This window comes from Indicator indicator, chromosome 12, assembly GCF_027791375.1.
Source record: "Indicator indicator isolate 239-I01 chromosome 12, UM_Iind_1.1, whole genome shotgun sequence".
Taxonomy (NCBI): Eukaryota; Metazoa; Chordata; class Aves; order Piciformes; family Indicatoridae; genus Indicator; species Indicator indicator.
Genome location: NC_072021.1, coordinates 16,899,661 through 16,914,438, shown reverse-complemented (window position 1 = coordinate 16,914,438; position 14,778 = coordinate 16,899,661). Strand labels below are relative to the sequence as shown.

General features: G+C 37.6%; 1 protein-coding gene across 1 annotated transcript in view; it reads left to right on the top strand.

Annotated features, from left to right (window-relative positions):
- KCNQ3 (potassium voltage-gated channel subfamily Q member 3) overlaps positions 1-14,568 on the top strand; it is a 167,975-nt gene extending 153,407 nt beyond the window's left edge. The window contains exons 10-15 of the mRNA XM_054385381.1: positions 6,095-6,282; positions 7,194-7,296; positions 10,001-10,132; positions 12,300-12,398; positions 12,825-12,909; positions 13,831-14,568. Coding sequence (XP_054241356.1) covers positions 6,095-6,282; positions 7,194-7,296; positions 10,001-10,132; positions 12,300-12,398; positions 12,825-12,909; positions 13,831-14,568 — 1,345 coding nt within the window. The remainder of the gene's footprint in view (positions 1-6,094; positions 6,283-7,193; positions 7,297-10,000; positions 10,133-12,299; positions 12,399-12,824; positions 12,910-13,830) is intronic.
- The last annotated feature ends 210 nt before the right edge of the window (positions 14,569-14,778 follow it).

The following is a 14,778-nucleotide window of genomic DNA, read 5'->3' as shown; positions in this document are numbered from 1 at the left end:
CCATTAACTTTTCCTTCCTTGATCAATGCCTAAACCTACCAGCCCATAAAAATCTCAGATAGCAATTGCTATCCTGCAGGTATGGTGAAGCTTTTTAATCTCTTCAGATCCCAACAAGGAAGATATATGAGCAAGAGATAGTAATGCTCGTTTCTGATGGAGTGCAGCAGATCATTCAGCAGACATTTGATGCCTGACCTACATTTAAATAGGCCTTTCCTTGATGAACGTATTGCTTATTTTGAACCAACTGTTTCTGCCTCTGAGGAACGAATTGTGGGCCTGATTTTTCACTGATTTAGCACTTTGATACTTGTATGCATGGGCCCTTTAGCAAAGGATTTTACACTTTCTTCTAGAGTATTGCTCCTAATTATCATTATCCATCTGTAGAACTAGTCATCAGGAGAGCATGCTCATCTCTAGACCTATTATGTGATTGTCAAAAATAAATGTATTCCAGTTTCCCTCTCTCTACAAGGTAACATTTATCTGCCTTTGGAAACTTATTAATCCTTCCTAGTATGTATGAAAGAATGCATACAATATGGTACATTTTTGTATTGCCAGGCATAACAGCACAATGTAAACAAAGTCATAATTTTCATGGTGCAAAACTTCACTGTCAGCATTTCTTCTTAATAAAACTGCCCAAAAGAAGAAGGAGAAAAAAGCCACTCTGATCTGCACATGACATTAACTACAGATGAAAGGCTTTCCCATTCTTTTTCACAGAGCTTTTCATGGGTAATCATTAATGTCTCATCTTAATAACTTTTCTTCACTTTACAGTAATGTCATGTTTAGTAGGGAGTCATTCTTTGGATCAAGCCTCACAAGAAAACTTAGGTATATGCATTCAAGTAACAATGGATCCTTATTCTTTTCATATTTCTTGCATGCCATTTTCTGCCTGCACTTTCCATTTTTACTACAGTAAAACCACCAAAAAAAGTAAGGGTCAATAAGACTGTAAAGTTATTTATGCATCAAAACAAAGTTGCATGACCTTGCAGATGGTTCAATGCTCTGCTGTTCAGAAAACATGGGATTTAATCCTGGTTCTGCCAATGATCTGCTTAGAAATGAGTATGTTTCTCTGTTTACATAAAATGAGAATGATACTAACCTACTCTGCCAATTATTTAGAAATTTGCTGTAAGAAATATATACTGTCAGAGTTAAATACTGTTCCTTATGCAGTCCCTACCCCACCAAATTCATGCAATTTAATTCACACCTGACTTCAGTGGAACAATGTCTCTGCAAGTATATTTGTAGGTTCTGGTTCAGCAAATGGAAAATAAGTTGATACTTTTGATTATATGAATAAAGTTAGTGACATCCTTAAATATCTTGCTGAACTGTAACCTAAGATGCAGGTCAAGAGCTTTATTTTCCTGAAAACTGACAAAGAAATAATTTGTGGCATTGCAGGAATCTGATAGACACATCATCAGAAATACCAATATTTACTCAATTTCCAAGCATTTTATTCTACACCACATAAACATCTTGTAACTTTAGCTCATTGTTCTCATTCCCATTTCATTCTATAAACATGAAATCATCAACACACAAACAGCTCTTCTAGCTTAAGATCTTTGGCTCTTGGAGGGCTGTTAGTGAGGTGCTCCATTTTTTTGTTGGATGACTAGCCCCTGCAGACTGGTAAAAAGACATTGATTTTGCAGTCTGGTTTGTTTTCTAGTGCTTGAAAAATGGAGATATGTTCTCTGCAAAGTAAACAGTGGGTCAGCATCCATATGGTTTCTATCTACATTGCTGGTGGCAACCATTAGTGAAAAATATCATATCTGTTCTTTTTTTGTCAAATAATTGAACAGAAATCATTCACCCCATGGTTTTGTGTGACATTGCTTATTTTTATCCATTTCCAGTCAATTAAGAAAGTGTGGATGAGAGGAGAGGCTAAAAAAAAAGGTCTTGAGTATGCATACAGGGTCTTGTTCTGAAACGCATCAAAGTTGAGCCCAAGTTAGGACTTGTGTTCATGTTTCAGGGCAAATAATCTGGATGGTAGGTGAGTTTGCATGTAGAGCCATACCTACACTTAAATATCAATGAGGATATACACCACCAAAGAGTGTGGAAATTTGTTGGCTAAAATGGGATATTTCCTCCTCAGACATTAGAAACCTGCAAATGTAGATCTCCAGGTTCAGGATGCCAAGTGTTTTGTTGTTTGTTTTGGGGTTTGTTTTGTTTTGTTTTTTAAAGAAGACACTAGTCAAGAAGTTGCAGTCATTTGTTTTCAGGTTGAAAAATTTAGTGAGATCCTTTCTAAAGAAAAAAAAGTATTGCTTGATAAAAGGAAAGACTGAATGACCAAAGTTCAGAAGTACTTTGGAAGTGCAGAATGCTCTTTGGTTTATATTAAGAAAACTTATGGAGTTTCTGAGATGGGTTAAATGTGTTTACTGCAAGGCTTTTGTCGTAACATTAGTTTTGTGACGATTTCCATTTGGAGTAGTTCAAAGTAGAATACTTTGGGAATCTCATTCAGAATGTTTGATTTTACAAAACTAACTTCACTTGTATAACTACTGCTAACAATGTGCTAAAATATTGAAGTAAACATGACTGCCTTTTGCTTCCAGTTACTTGAGACCAACTAAATCTAGCGATTATCTAAAGTGAAAGAAACAAGGAAACATTTCCCAATTATTATTAATCCTTCTTAGGTCAAAGTGTTAAATACATGGAAGAGGGCTGGGGTTTATTTACTGTTAGCATTAATTAATTATTATTATTATTCTCATACATGTACCATTTGTTTATGAAACTCCAATACTAAGCAAAGCACAGAGAGGAGAGTATCTGGTTGCATGATGGGATGTTACTGCATTATTTTGCATGACTGTTTCTGGGAAAGCATTTCTAGTTCAGTGGTTCCCACTCTTTATTCTAAGTAAAGGTAAAAACATCTGCTGTGGAAGCCAGCCATCTCTTTTATGTCCAGCCACTAAATTAATCTTTCAGGTGTCCTAAAATGATTTTGTCTGCTCTTGTGGTGCAATAAACTGAGAGCTGAATTTATCTTTAGGTAGGAAGCTTTCAGGCTAAAGTGTCTGCACTGCTTCTGCCTTCCTGTTTTTTATAGTGATTTGTATCTACCAAAAAGTTAAGAAGTTTTCATCGTGGGATTCCATTTCAAAGAAAAAGATTTTTGGAAAACTTCTTATTCTACCACAAGGGAGAGGATGCAATAGAATGCAAGACAAGCAATGGCAACACATACAAGCTAGTCCAAGAAACTACTCTGCACTTTTATCAGCATGTTTGGGATGCATTTGAATCACTCCAGTTTCTGGAACTCCACTGAAAATTGAGAATAACATTTTGTTGAATGAAAGGAAGCCAAATTAAATGGGATCACTGTCCCAAGGGGAGGAATCATAGCTAATACAATTAGGAGGCGTCAGAAAGACAAGCAGCAGTACATGAAACTGTGGGTGGGAACCACTGTCCTAAGCACTCTCATGAAGGGTGACGTGATCTGCGCATGCTTTGTACTCTGGGACTGAGCCATGCGCATGCTGTTTTAATGAAGGGAATGGTGTCATGAGAACAAATGTTTCATAAGTCCTTTGCAAAAGCACAATGAAAACAAAAACCCCAGCAGACCCAGATTTCATCCTCTGGAAATTAAGAATAGAGTCCGTTTTTCTTCTGCTGACAGCTAGTCATTATCTGGAAAGAAGCTTGGGTTTTGTTTTGATTTTTTTGGTGTGCAACATGTTGTTGTTTTACATGTGAAGCTGTTGAATTATTTTATAATGATTCTACTGCTCTGGCTGCCTGGATATAAACACAATTGCCTATATTTGTTGCATAAACATACTGTTATGAATCTGAATGTTACTTTAAGGGTTAATCATCAGTATTTCAGCTGAGGAAAGCTTCAGCTCAGGTAACACTAACTTAGACTAGAGACCTGCTTTTTAAACGACTTCTTATCGAGATCTTTCTGCACTCGATAAAAAGAGACAAATTCCCCCAGCTATAAAGTCATCCCAACATGAAATGCAGCTGAATGGCACTCTGTAGGTTGCTAATTTACCTAATTAGTAGGTAACTAATTCCCACCCATTATAGAAAGGGGTCTAAAGATTAATCTTAAGGCAGGACATTTAACTTTTTAAACAGCTTAATACAGAACAACTTAATGGAGCTTAATACAGCTCAATACAGCTCCTGAACCTAAGATGCAAAAGCAACAGTCTTGGATAAAAACAAGTGTCTGGTTAAATGTGAGTTTGTTCCTAAATGGACACTTTTTAATTGGCAAAGCTGAGAAACTCCCTAGAAAGAGAGTTTGGGAACGTTTTTAGTTCGTATTATCTATCTTAAACTCCATCCCACACAAAAAAAAAACAGACCAAAAAAAAAAAAAAAATCAACTAACAAATGAGTTTGCCTACTTAGGTGTTGGAAAACATCACTACACATAAATAGCTTTTTGTGTTGAATGCAGGGAAATATGTTGATCTCATTTGACCTATAAGGAGGCTATCAAATTGTGAACTCTCCTATTCTTGTGTAGTTCCATGGCAGAGATTACTACATATATTGCCCATATTTCTGTCCTATATTGAAAGGAAAAAAAAAAAAAAACACAACAAAACAAAACAAAAGCAAAGCAAACAAACCAACAACAAAACAAAACCAAACGAAACTCCCCCAACCAAACCCACAAGATTTTCATTTTGGATACTTTGCACCCTTTTCCTGAATCTGGCTGATTCTATGATTCTATGATTCTATGAAATATTTATACCATCTATCACCTACAAAGTGTTCAGAGCATATATAAGCTGTTAGACTCACTAGCAAATTGCTTTCATGTTGCTCTTTTCAGTGGTATTAGTAATTGCCTTTGGGACCATTACAGTCACCAGGCTGTCAGAAGTGTCATTGATTCTGGTAAGATGGCAGGTAGATGCAATTCCAACTGTATGTTGCTACTGAAGGACAAATGTCTTTGGTCAGTATATCTGCTAAGAAGACTGAGCAAGAAATCATCAGAGGAACAAACTATGTCACTTTATTGCAATTCATAATTCATGCACTTCAATTTCTAGTCTGATGAAAGATGACTGAAAGAGAATGGTGGAGAGAACTGGGTAGTCTGCCCTAGTGTATTGCTAGTAATTGCTTGGCATTGCCTTTCCAGTGTTTTGCTGATAATTTATTTGGTTCATGGCATAGCTGACATTTTTTACTCTGGCTACACAGACCTCTCCTATGAAGCCAGGATGAGAGAGTAAGGGTTGTTCAGGATGGAGAAGAGAAGGCTTCTAGTGAGACATTATTATGGCCCTTCAGTACTTACAGGGGGACAACAGGAAATATGGGGAGGGACATTTTATCAGGAATTGTAGTGATAGGACAAGGAGTAACAGTTTTAAACTGAAAGAGGGCAGATTTGGATTTGGTAACAGGATGAAATTCCTCACTATTAGGATGGTGAGACACTGGAACAGGTTGTCCAGAGAAGTTGTGGATGCACCCCCACCTTGGATGTGTTCAAGCCAGGTTGGATGGGCCTTTGCACAACCTGGTCTAGTGGTTGGTGTCCCTGACCATGGCAGGGAGGTTGGAATTAGATGATCTTTAAGTTCCCTTCCAACCCAAACCATTTTGTGATTCTATGAATTATCAACTTAATAGCCTGCCACACTCTTGGTAATTAAAGCAAGCACTAAACAGAGAAGGCAACGCATCCTTACAATTAGAGAATGTAACAGCCTGAGACTGGCGTTTCTCTTCTTAATAATAAATGTAATGCCCCTGACATGCAATGGGAGCTGAAGCACTGTGATCTATTACATAGAGAGGACAGTAAGACCCTCTGGTAACATTTTCAACACTGATACAAGAAATGCTCATAAAAAGAAGTTAATTGTGGAGCTTAACTGTTGCCTACAAAAGACATTGATGTATTATGGTAGCCCCAGCAGTGTCCTTGTGAACAAAACATTTATCTAGCCCATTATATACTGAAAGCATCATGAAAAAAAAGTTAGAAGTGTACAAAGGAGGAAAATGATTACTTTTGCTTATTTTGTAGCCAAAAGCTGGGTCTCTTGGATCGGGTTCGTGGTACCAATACTAAAGGAAAGCTATTTACCCCTCTGAATGTAGATGCCATTGAAGAAAGTCCTTCAAAAGAGCCTAAGAATGTTGTCTTGAATAATAAGGAGCGTTTTCGCACTGCATTCCGAATGAAAGCGTACGCTTTTTGGCAAAGCTCAGAAGGTAGCCCATCTGTGTTGATTTCTTTCTGTCTATCCCCTATTCTCCCCATTTTACTTTGTTTCTCTGCATCTTCTGTTGAAGGTTTGTGACTTTATGGGCCAAGCATGGCTGGTCCTTTGTTTTACATGGCATATTTGGGAAAGCCCCAGGAAATTAATGCTAGAGTGCAGGCAACATGGTGCTTGAAATAAGGCAGTGGTCCTCCATGAAACCAACAACTGATATGGGATAAAGCCAGTGGTGGAATCAACCTATTTGACCTGGAAAAAAAAAAAAAAAGAGGACACTCTGGGGAGTGACTCTATACCCCCTAAAAAGCACATGCCATCATGGCTTGATTTATCAATGTGGATGCTTCCTCCTAGACTGCATCCAGCCCTGCCCTAGCTTTTTGTATCATAGGGCATTTTTCCTCTCAGTTTCCCTGAGCACTCAATTTCCTCTTCTTGCCTGTAGTTTTGAAATGGTGTCTAAATAACAATTTCTTGGTCATTGTGCCAGCTGGCATCAGTGCATACTGTCATACTACTGTGGATGTAATCTGAGTGTCCACATTGGGAACTTGATACCTCTCTTCCAAGGTACATGAACTACAAGCAGTGGAAGTGGGAGAACTTGGCCTGTAGGTTCTACACCTGTTGTAGCCTTACATAAAATAATTTTGGCAAAGGTTTTTCATTGCAAAAGCTCCTAAGAGTGGGAACTTCTAAATCCATTAGAAAGGAAGAAAAGGTTCCAATGTTTCAGAAACACTGGAATCTGAGAGGAGAACCCTCAAATAATGTAGGAATCTGCAAGAGGTGTTCCTTCACTAAAATGCACTTACTTTAGTCAGCTGTAGTCAGCCAGACCTCCCTCTCAATACTGTGTGGTCAGATGTTCACACAGCTTTTTTTTGGCCTGCTTTGCAGATGCAGGAACAGGGGAGCCCATGGCAGAGGAGAGAGGCGACAGTAACGATTTCCTTATGGAAGATATGATTCCAACATTCAAGACAGCCATCCGAGCTGTCAGGTAAATGTCCCTGATGCTCCTCAGTTCTTTGCTCTGACTTTCAATGCTTACGCTTCAGGAAATTACACTACCATGTTGCTAAACGTTGATTTACTATGAGGGTAGTGGAACACTGGAACAGGTTGCCCAGGGAGGTGGTTGAGGCCCCTTCCCTGGAGATACTCAAGGTAAGGCTTGATGAGGTCCTGGGCAGCCTGATCTACTTGGGGATGTCCCTGCTGATTGTGGGGAGGTCAGACTGGATGACCTTTGAAGGTCCCTTCTGGCCTGGACCATTCTATGATTCTCTGTTTCATTGTTACTGCTTTTGAAAAAAAGTGAAATAGATTAAATAATTCTAGATATTTTGAAAAGCATAAGACAGACCTTATTTAAGGTCCTCTTTGAAAATATACATAATAGAAAATGTTTATCAGTAACATTTACCATGCCACTTGTGCAATATACCTCACAAATATATTTACTATAGAATAGTATTTTATACAGTTCTACATTGAGATATACCCTAAATAGAATATCTTGCTCAATCCAGTGACTGCACTATTTTGTGTAAAACTGGAATTTTTGTTAAGCAATAAACTCTGAACTGACTCAACTCTTCTTTATTCACAATTGTATGAGTGTACTTTCATCTGTCACCTTTTAAAAGATGCTGAAGTCTTCATTTCAGCATTCTTCAGCTTGTGACATGTGTCACCTCTATTTCCATCCTACAAGCAATATTCCCTAGGGTTAGAAAACTCCTAAATCATGATAACATTCACATTGAGCACACAGAATTCATTCACTGATGCTCTGTTAATGCCTCCACTACTTATTTTTTACTGTCTTCCCTTGAAAAATGTCCCCATAGGAAAATATTCTGCTTTCACTACAATCACTTTTTATCCCAGAAGCTGTAAAGTCTTGAGGCCAGGAGTTATTACCTTTCAGGTGAAATGCTGCAAGTCTGCAAGTGCTGTAAAATTATCTTCTTTAATAAGTTTCAAGGAAGACGTTTATAAGTATACAACCATAATATATCTTCTCCTGATTCATTTCCAGTTGGGTGCAGGAGAACCAGTCATTAAAAATTCCTAGTTTTCTCGAGCTTGCTGAAAGCTTTATTCCACAGGCTCCCCTCCAGCTACTTCCTCCATAGCTTTTCCTTTTTTTTCCCCTGATACCTGCTTCTTTTCAAAGACAGACTATGCTACTATCCTGTTTTCCAGCTGCATCTCCATGCTCTTACTACCTTTGCAAAACTTCCTTTCCCACATCTCATCCAAATCTAATTGAGGAACGTAATCTCCCTTTAAACGCATTAATGAGTCAATTTTGAGGTTTTTTTGCCCTTGGTTTTGTTTGTTTTGTTTTGTTTTCAGTTTGTTTGGTTGGTTGGGTTTTGGCTGATTGGTTGATTTGGTGTTTTTTTTCTTTTTTTTTTTTGTTTGTTTTTGGGATTTTTTTTCATGGTTTAGTAAGAGCCTCAGTGCTAATGGGAAGTAATTCTTTCAGTCAGAACCACATAATTGGGTTTCAGGATCACAATCAAAGAGATTTAAAATTGAAATTGCTAACAGTGTGATCCCCATTTTTCAGTTTTAGGGTTTTTTTTCTGTTTGTTTGTTTTAAGTATTGATTTGCCGTTATCATATGTAGTTTGTCTAAAATAGGTGTAGGTGTAATGTGGAAATCTCAAAATATTTATAAGCAACAGAGTTAAAGAGTTGAAAACCCTTAAAAATTTCATAACAGAATTATCTTTGCTAAATGAAAGTTTACACAGATTTTAGAAAGGTTAAAAAAAAAAAATCAAACACTAAACTTGAAAAAAAACCCAACAGGTCAGAATCACAACAGGGAACAGGAATTCCCCAACTCAGACCAATAAGATCATGGAGACTTCACTGAGGAAGCAAACTCTCAGATGCCAAGGTCAAGACAGGAGTAAAATGCTTTTCATTCACTTCGTATAGTTCTTGGCTGTTTGTTTAATCTAGAGAGCTATAAGAGTGTAAACTAATGCATAAACAGGAAAGAATTAGGGGGGAAAAAAAGAATGTCAAACAGTTTTCAAGTGTTCTGACCAACACTGGTCCTTATTATAAGAATTCTGTTTTAATTACTATGATCATTTTTAATAATAGTAATAATAACAGCAATTCTTGTCATTATTCAACAATCGCAATAATGTTATACTGCTGGTTTTGTAAGAACACTTCATGCAATTCTAACATTTTTTATTTTCTCCACAACCTGATCTGATGCTGACTTCTTAATTTCCACATTTCTATCTAATTAGCACTTCATATCTGAAACTTTCCCAGGTGCAAAATGAAAACCAAGCTGAAAATGCTTCAATATCCTGTATACTTTATATTATCTTTAGAATAGGCTGAAGCATATATCTCCCATGACTTGTTTTTGTTCAGAATCAAATTCCACTTGATTTTCTAGCTTTTAGCCATGTTATAATGATATTGTTGAAAAACACATTTTGTGTGTATAATTTGGTTTAGCCTAGATATTATGAAAAGCCAACTTTTAGATATTTACAAATGTGGTATGATATTAGAGATTCTCTTCTTATGTTTTATTACCTTGTTTTGAAATAGCATGCCACATTTTTAAACATCCAGAGTAGTTATCTACTATTCAATAAAACTGCAATTTATCATTATGGATATTATATAAGTTAATAATTTTTCTGTTGATTACACAGAATACTACAGTTTCGTCTCTATAAAAAAAAATTCAAGGAGACTTTGAGGCCTTATGATGTAAAGGATGTGATAGAGCAATATTCAGCAGGGCATCTTGACATGCTTTCCAGAATAAAGTATCTTCAGGCAAGGTAAGAATCCTCTGACAAATGGGGAACATGCTGTGCTGGCAAAGTAAAAGCATAATTAGCTATAATTAGCTATTTGTGTACATGTGTACAGATACTACGTCTTTGCATAGTGTAGCTGGTCAAAAAGAAAGCCTTTTCCCCAAAGAATAAAGGCAAATGAGCAACTACAAGGGGTAATGGCAGCAGAAGAGACCACTGGCTCATATTTAGAGCAAGGAAATTGGAGTTAAAAAAATCCTATGAATTTTCTTGACCATTGCTTTATTTGATTGGGGTCAAACCTTCTCCCCTTTTTACAGCTGATGAATAAAAGTAATAGTTGTTCTACATGAGCTTGTCTTTGGGCTGGATTCTCTGCTGAACTGTGCCTTGTTGAAACATCTTGTACAAGTGCAAAAATGCATCAGCAGAGAAGGTTTTACCTCCCCTTCACTCAGATGTTAATTGACCTACGTAAAAGAAATAAAATGGAAATTCAGGCCTTTGTGATTGTTCAGGTGCAATCTGCCCCCACAGTCGTTTCCTCACAGTGCTTTTGAGGCATTGCAGCAACAATTTGTGATGCTTGCATCCTGAGCCATGTTGCTCATGTCAGAGCTTGAGCTGGTAAGATTGACATACCTTTGATTTCTGCCAAGAATGGGCTGAGTGAATGCAACTCTTGCTACATGGCTTGGACCTTTTCTAGACTTGGCTTCATAAGGCTGTTCTGGCCCTTGTGTTGAACTCCATAATTTCTTGTTTCAAAGTGCTTTTCCATGTACTGGGCTACATAACATACCTGAATTCCTATCTCGTTACCACTGCTCTAGAAAAGTTGATCTCCTTAATTATATACCACAAACCACCACTGTTACTCTATAAATTGAGCTCTGTATCACCTGAGCTTCGGTTTCAATGTAGTAATATTTGTTTGAACTCAGTGAGTTAAGGAGGGCTCATGATATGGCAACTAGATGAGTTTTAAGGTCCATTCTAACCCAAACCATTCTATGATTCTGTTAGAAATCCACATCCATCTGTGGTGGGATCTACATGTCATATACTGGAAGACTTCCTTTTAACTTCCACTGAGGTGTACAATTTTGGACAATAGAGCACCTCTCAGATATTCACTTGAGTTCTAGCAGCAATAAAGGTCCCTGACACAATGGTTACAGTGGAGCTTTAGGGGATGAAGACGCACCCCACGCAAGTCAGGGCAAAACAGTACAGTCCCAACCCTGCAGTGTTCAGTTCAGTAATGCCATGTCCCTGTATAAAGAATCACCAGCAGCAGGATAACCACAGCATTTAAACAATCATTTTGCATGTGTGGAGGGAACACCTTTTCAGAGGTCTTTGAAGAACAAGCATATTCCTGGCAAGCTATGTGAGATTCCTCTTACAATAGTGCTTGAGTGCCTAGTGAGTATCTATCTAGCTTTGTGAGGTTTGCCTTGAGCTTTTTTTAAGTACAGTTTCCAGAATTCCATGAGGCACCATGACACCACGCATGAATTGTCTGACAATACAGAAAACTGGTCTGAGGACTAGTGCTGACTGATGTCTGGACAGTTTGTTCAGTGTGTGGGTTGAATAAACAGAGGCTTGCGTGCACCTGGGCAGTTGGGTATGCCGAGAAAGAATATATAGTGAAAGAGTTTAATTAAATGTGAAACTTCATTTATACTTATATTTTTCAAACCAAAAGAATAATTAATAAAGATAAAAAAAAAAAAAATCAAACCCCAGACCTGATAATTAGATACAATAACTGCTAAAAAGTAATTGGTTTATTAAGAGTGTCAGTTATTGGTTAGGAATTGCCACCTTTCACCAGGTTCTGATTTCCACAATCCATCACACAACCTGATGGGTGTCTCTAGACGTTTTCAGGAGCAGCTGTTATTAGAGGGGTTTTTGGCAATCATGCTATTTAGTTTCTTTGAAGGAAAGGAAGTAATGTGTTTCAAATGTTAATTTTAGAAACAGTGAGCTAGATAATTAATTAATTGCCGTGGAATTACCAGATATCCTCAACTGAGTGTATTGATTGTGGATCCAGAACACAACAAACACATCATGACCCTCAATATGACACTTTGCTGCAGAGGTGCCTTACTTTTTTTATCATGTGTTAGCATTTGGAGATGGACTTATGCAGTTGCACTTTTCTTTTTTTCAGAGTAGATATGATTTTTACACCTGGACCTCCATCTACTCCCAAGCATAAGAAATCCCAAAAGGGAGGAGCTTTTTCTTACCCTTCACAACAGTCTCCCAGGTGAATTTTTTTATGCCTAGTATTTTGCACAGTCCAAAACAGAAATCAAAAGTTCATTCATGCAAAGAAACATTATCTTCATTCATCCAGCCAGTACACTGTTATAGTAAGGAAACTGAGAGTACACTGAAACTAAGAATATAGATGTGTGTCTGTATATATGTGTGTGTATATATGTGTGTGTGTGTAGACATTAAGACATTCCCTAAAAGCAATGTATGATGGAAATCCAAACTTAATGGCTTTTAAAATGTTTAACTCACCTTCTTCATGTTTTGGAAATGTAATTATATATGAAATATGTACACCTGATTGCTGATATGCTGAATTTCTAACATTCAGAGAGTAAACCTGTTTTCTGATAAAAATTATTTACTGGGATGTAAAGAAAAATTGAACACTAATAGAGTTATTGATTATTTATAGAAATGATCCATATGTAGCCAAAGCACCCACAGCAGACACTGAAGACCAAAGTATGATGGGCAAATTCGTTAAAGTTGAACGACAGGTATGTAATTTCATGACAATGATGGAGGCCATACAGAAATGATGAAGTTGACATAAATTCTCTGTGATTTATTGGCTGAACCGGGCAGATTTGTACTGTTAGTGGACAAGAGTCACATAGATCTTGTACTAATTATCACAAAAGTATGTTGTTATTTTTTCCTTAAATAACTTAGTGAACTGAGAAGTATGCATTTGGAAACCCATTGAATGGCATATATATGGCAGCAAGACAATCACAATGATCTTTAGATGGGACTTTTTCATTCTGTTAAACTCCATATTCATCATGTCTGGTGTTTTGTTGTGAGCACCACTTTCTTTTGCAGGGTCTGTCACTCCAAATGATTACCTCCACAGGTATTTTTGGATCCACGTTTATGCATCCTAACCTATTGCTTAGCAAGTCAAGGCACTCTCATTTTTAAATACATAGATGGAGGAAAGTGACATTGATTCACATCATTTCCTTTCTTGGAATTTAAATGTTTAGGAACCAAGTACTATCAAAAGAGAAAGGAAATTAGTCATGTTATTTAACCCTGATATTGTTGGACTGTTAAGAGTTAGAGCATGGGTCTATGTACAAAAGTAATCCCACCTGCTGTATTTTAGTAATAGCTATTTACCATGTGGTATCAAGATTTTGGCCATAATGTTGTAGACTGCTGTTGGATTCAAAACTCCCAAGTATCAAGCAATGCTAAGAAGTTTTTTGGCACAGTTCATAGGGATGGGTAATCTGAGGAAAAACTGGCATCCCTTAAAGTCCAAGGGAAAGTTGGGATTATCCTATAAAATACCTTCATGAATTAATAAAGATAGCAGCACACCACAGCTGGGGGCAGTGCACATGTGGAAGCAACAACTCTTTTGTGGAACAATTAACTTGAGACAATATCATAACTTTGGTATTTTTCAGGTTAATGACATGGGAAAGAAACTGGATTTTCTTGTTGATATGCATATGCATCATATGGAACAGCTACAAATACAAGTTGCTGAGATAAGTCCATTGAAAGAAACTGCTTCTCCTGCAAAGGAGAAGAGAGAAGATAACAAATATTCTGAATTAAAAACAATAATATATAAATACGCTGAGCAGAGTGCTCATGAAACTCCTTATAACTTCCAGCAGGTTCCAGTCAACAAAGTTAGTCCTTATGGTTTTTCAGCACATGGTCATATGACTCATTCACAACCTTTATCAATGGGTGGGCAAAACTCTGGCAAAATGCAAGCCACACCTTCCTCAACTTCATATGCAGAAAGGCCAACAGTCTTGCCTATATTTACATTAATGGACTCCCAGGTTAGCTACCACTCCCAAGGAGACCTACAAAGCCCTTACTCAGATAAGGTGTCTCCAAGGCAGAGAAGGAGCTTAACAAGAGACAGCGATACTCCATTGTCCCTTCTCTCCGTCAACCATGAGGAACTTGAGCGCTCCCCAAGTGGCTTCAGTATCTCCCAAGAGAGAGACGACTTCCCGTTTGGCCCCAATGGAGGATCGGCGTGGATGAGAGAGAAACGCTACCTAGCAGAGGGGGAAACAGACACAGACACCGACCCTTTCACACCAAGTGGCTCCATGCCTTTGTCTTCTACAGGAGATGGGATTTCAGATTCAGTATGGACCCCTTCAAATAAGCCAGTTTAAAAATGTGTGTGGGGGCGGTCACTGGTTGACTTCTCCATGTAATGTAAGCATACTTTGTATATCTCACTTACTCTACACCCGAAGCTTACTAGTTCAAAACACCAATGGCTGCATAAGATGCATGTGATATTAGTGGTAGTCATTCTGCACCATTTCATACAATTTACTAATGCAGTTTTGTTCATGCTACCAAAACTAAGGAGCTTAGTT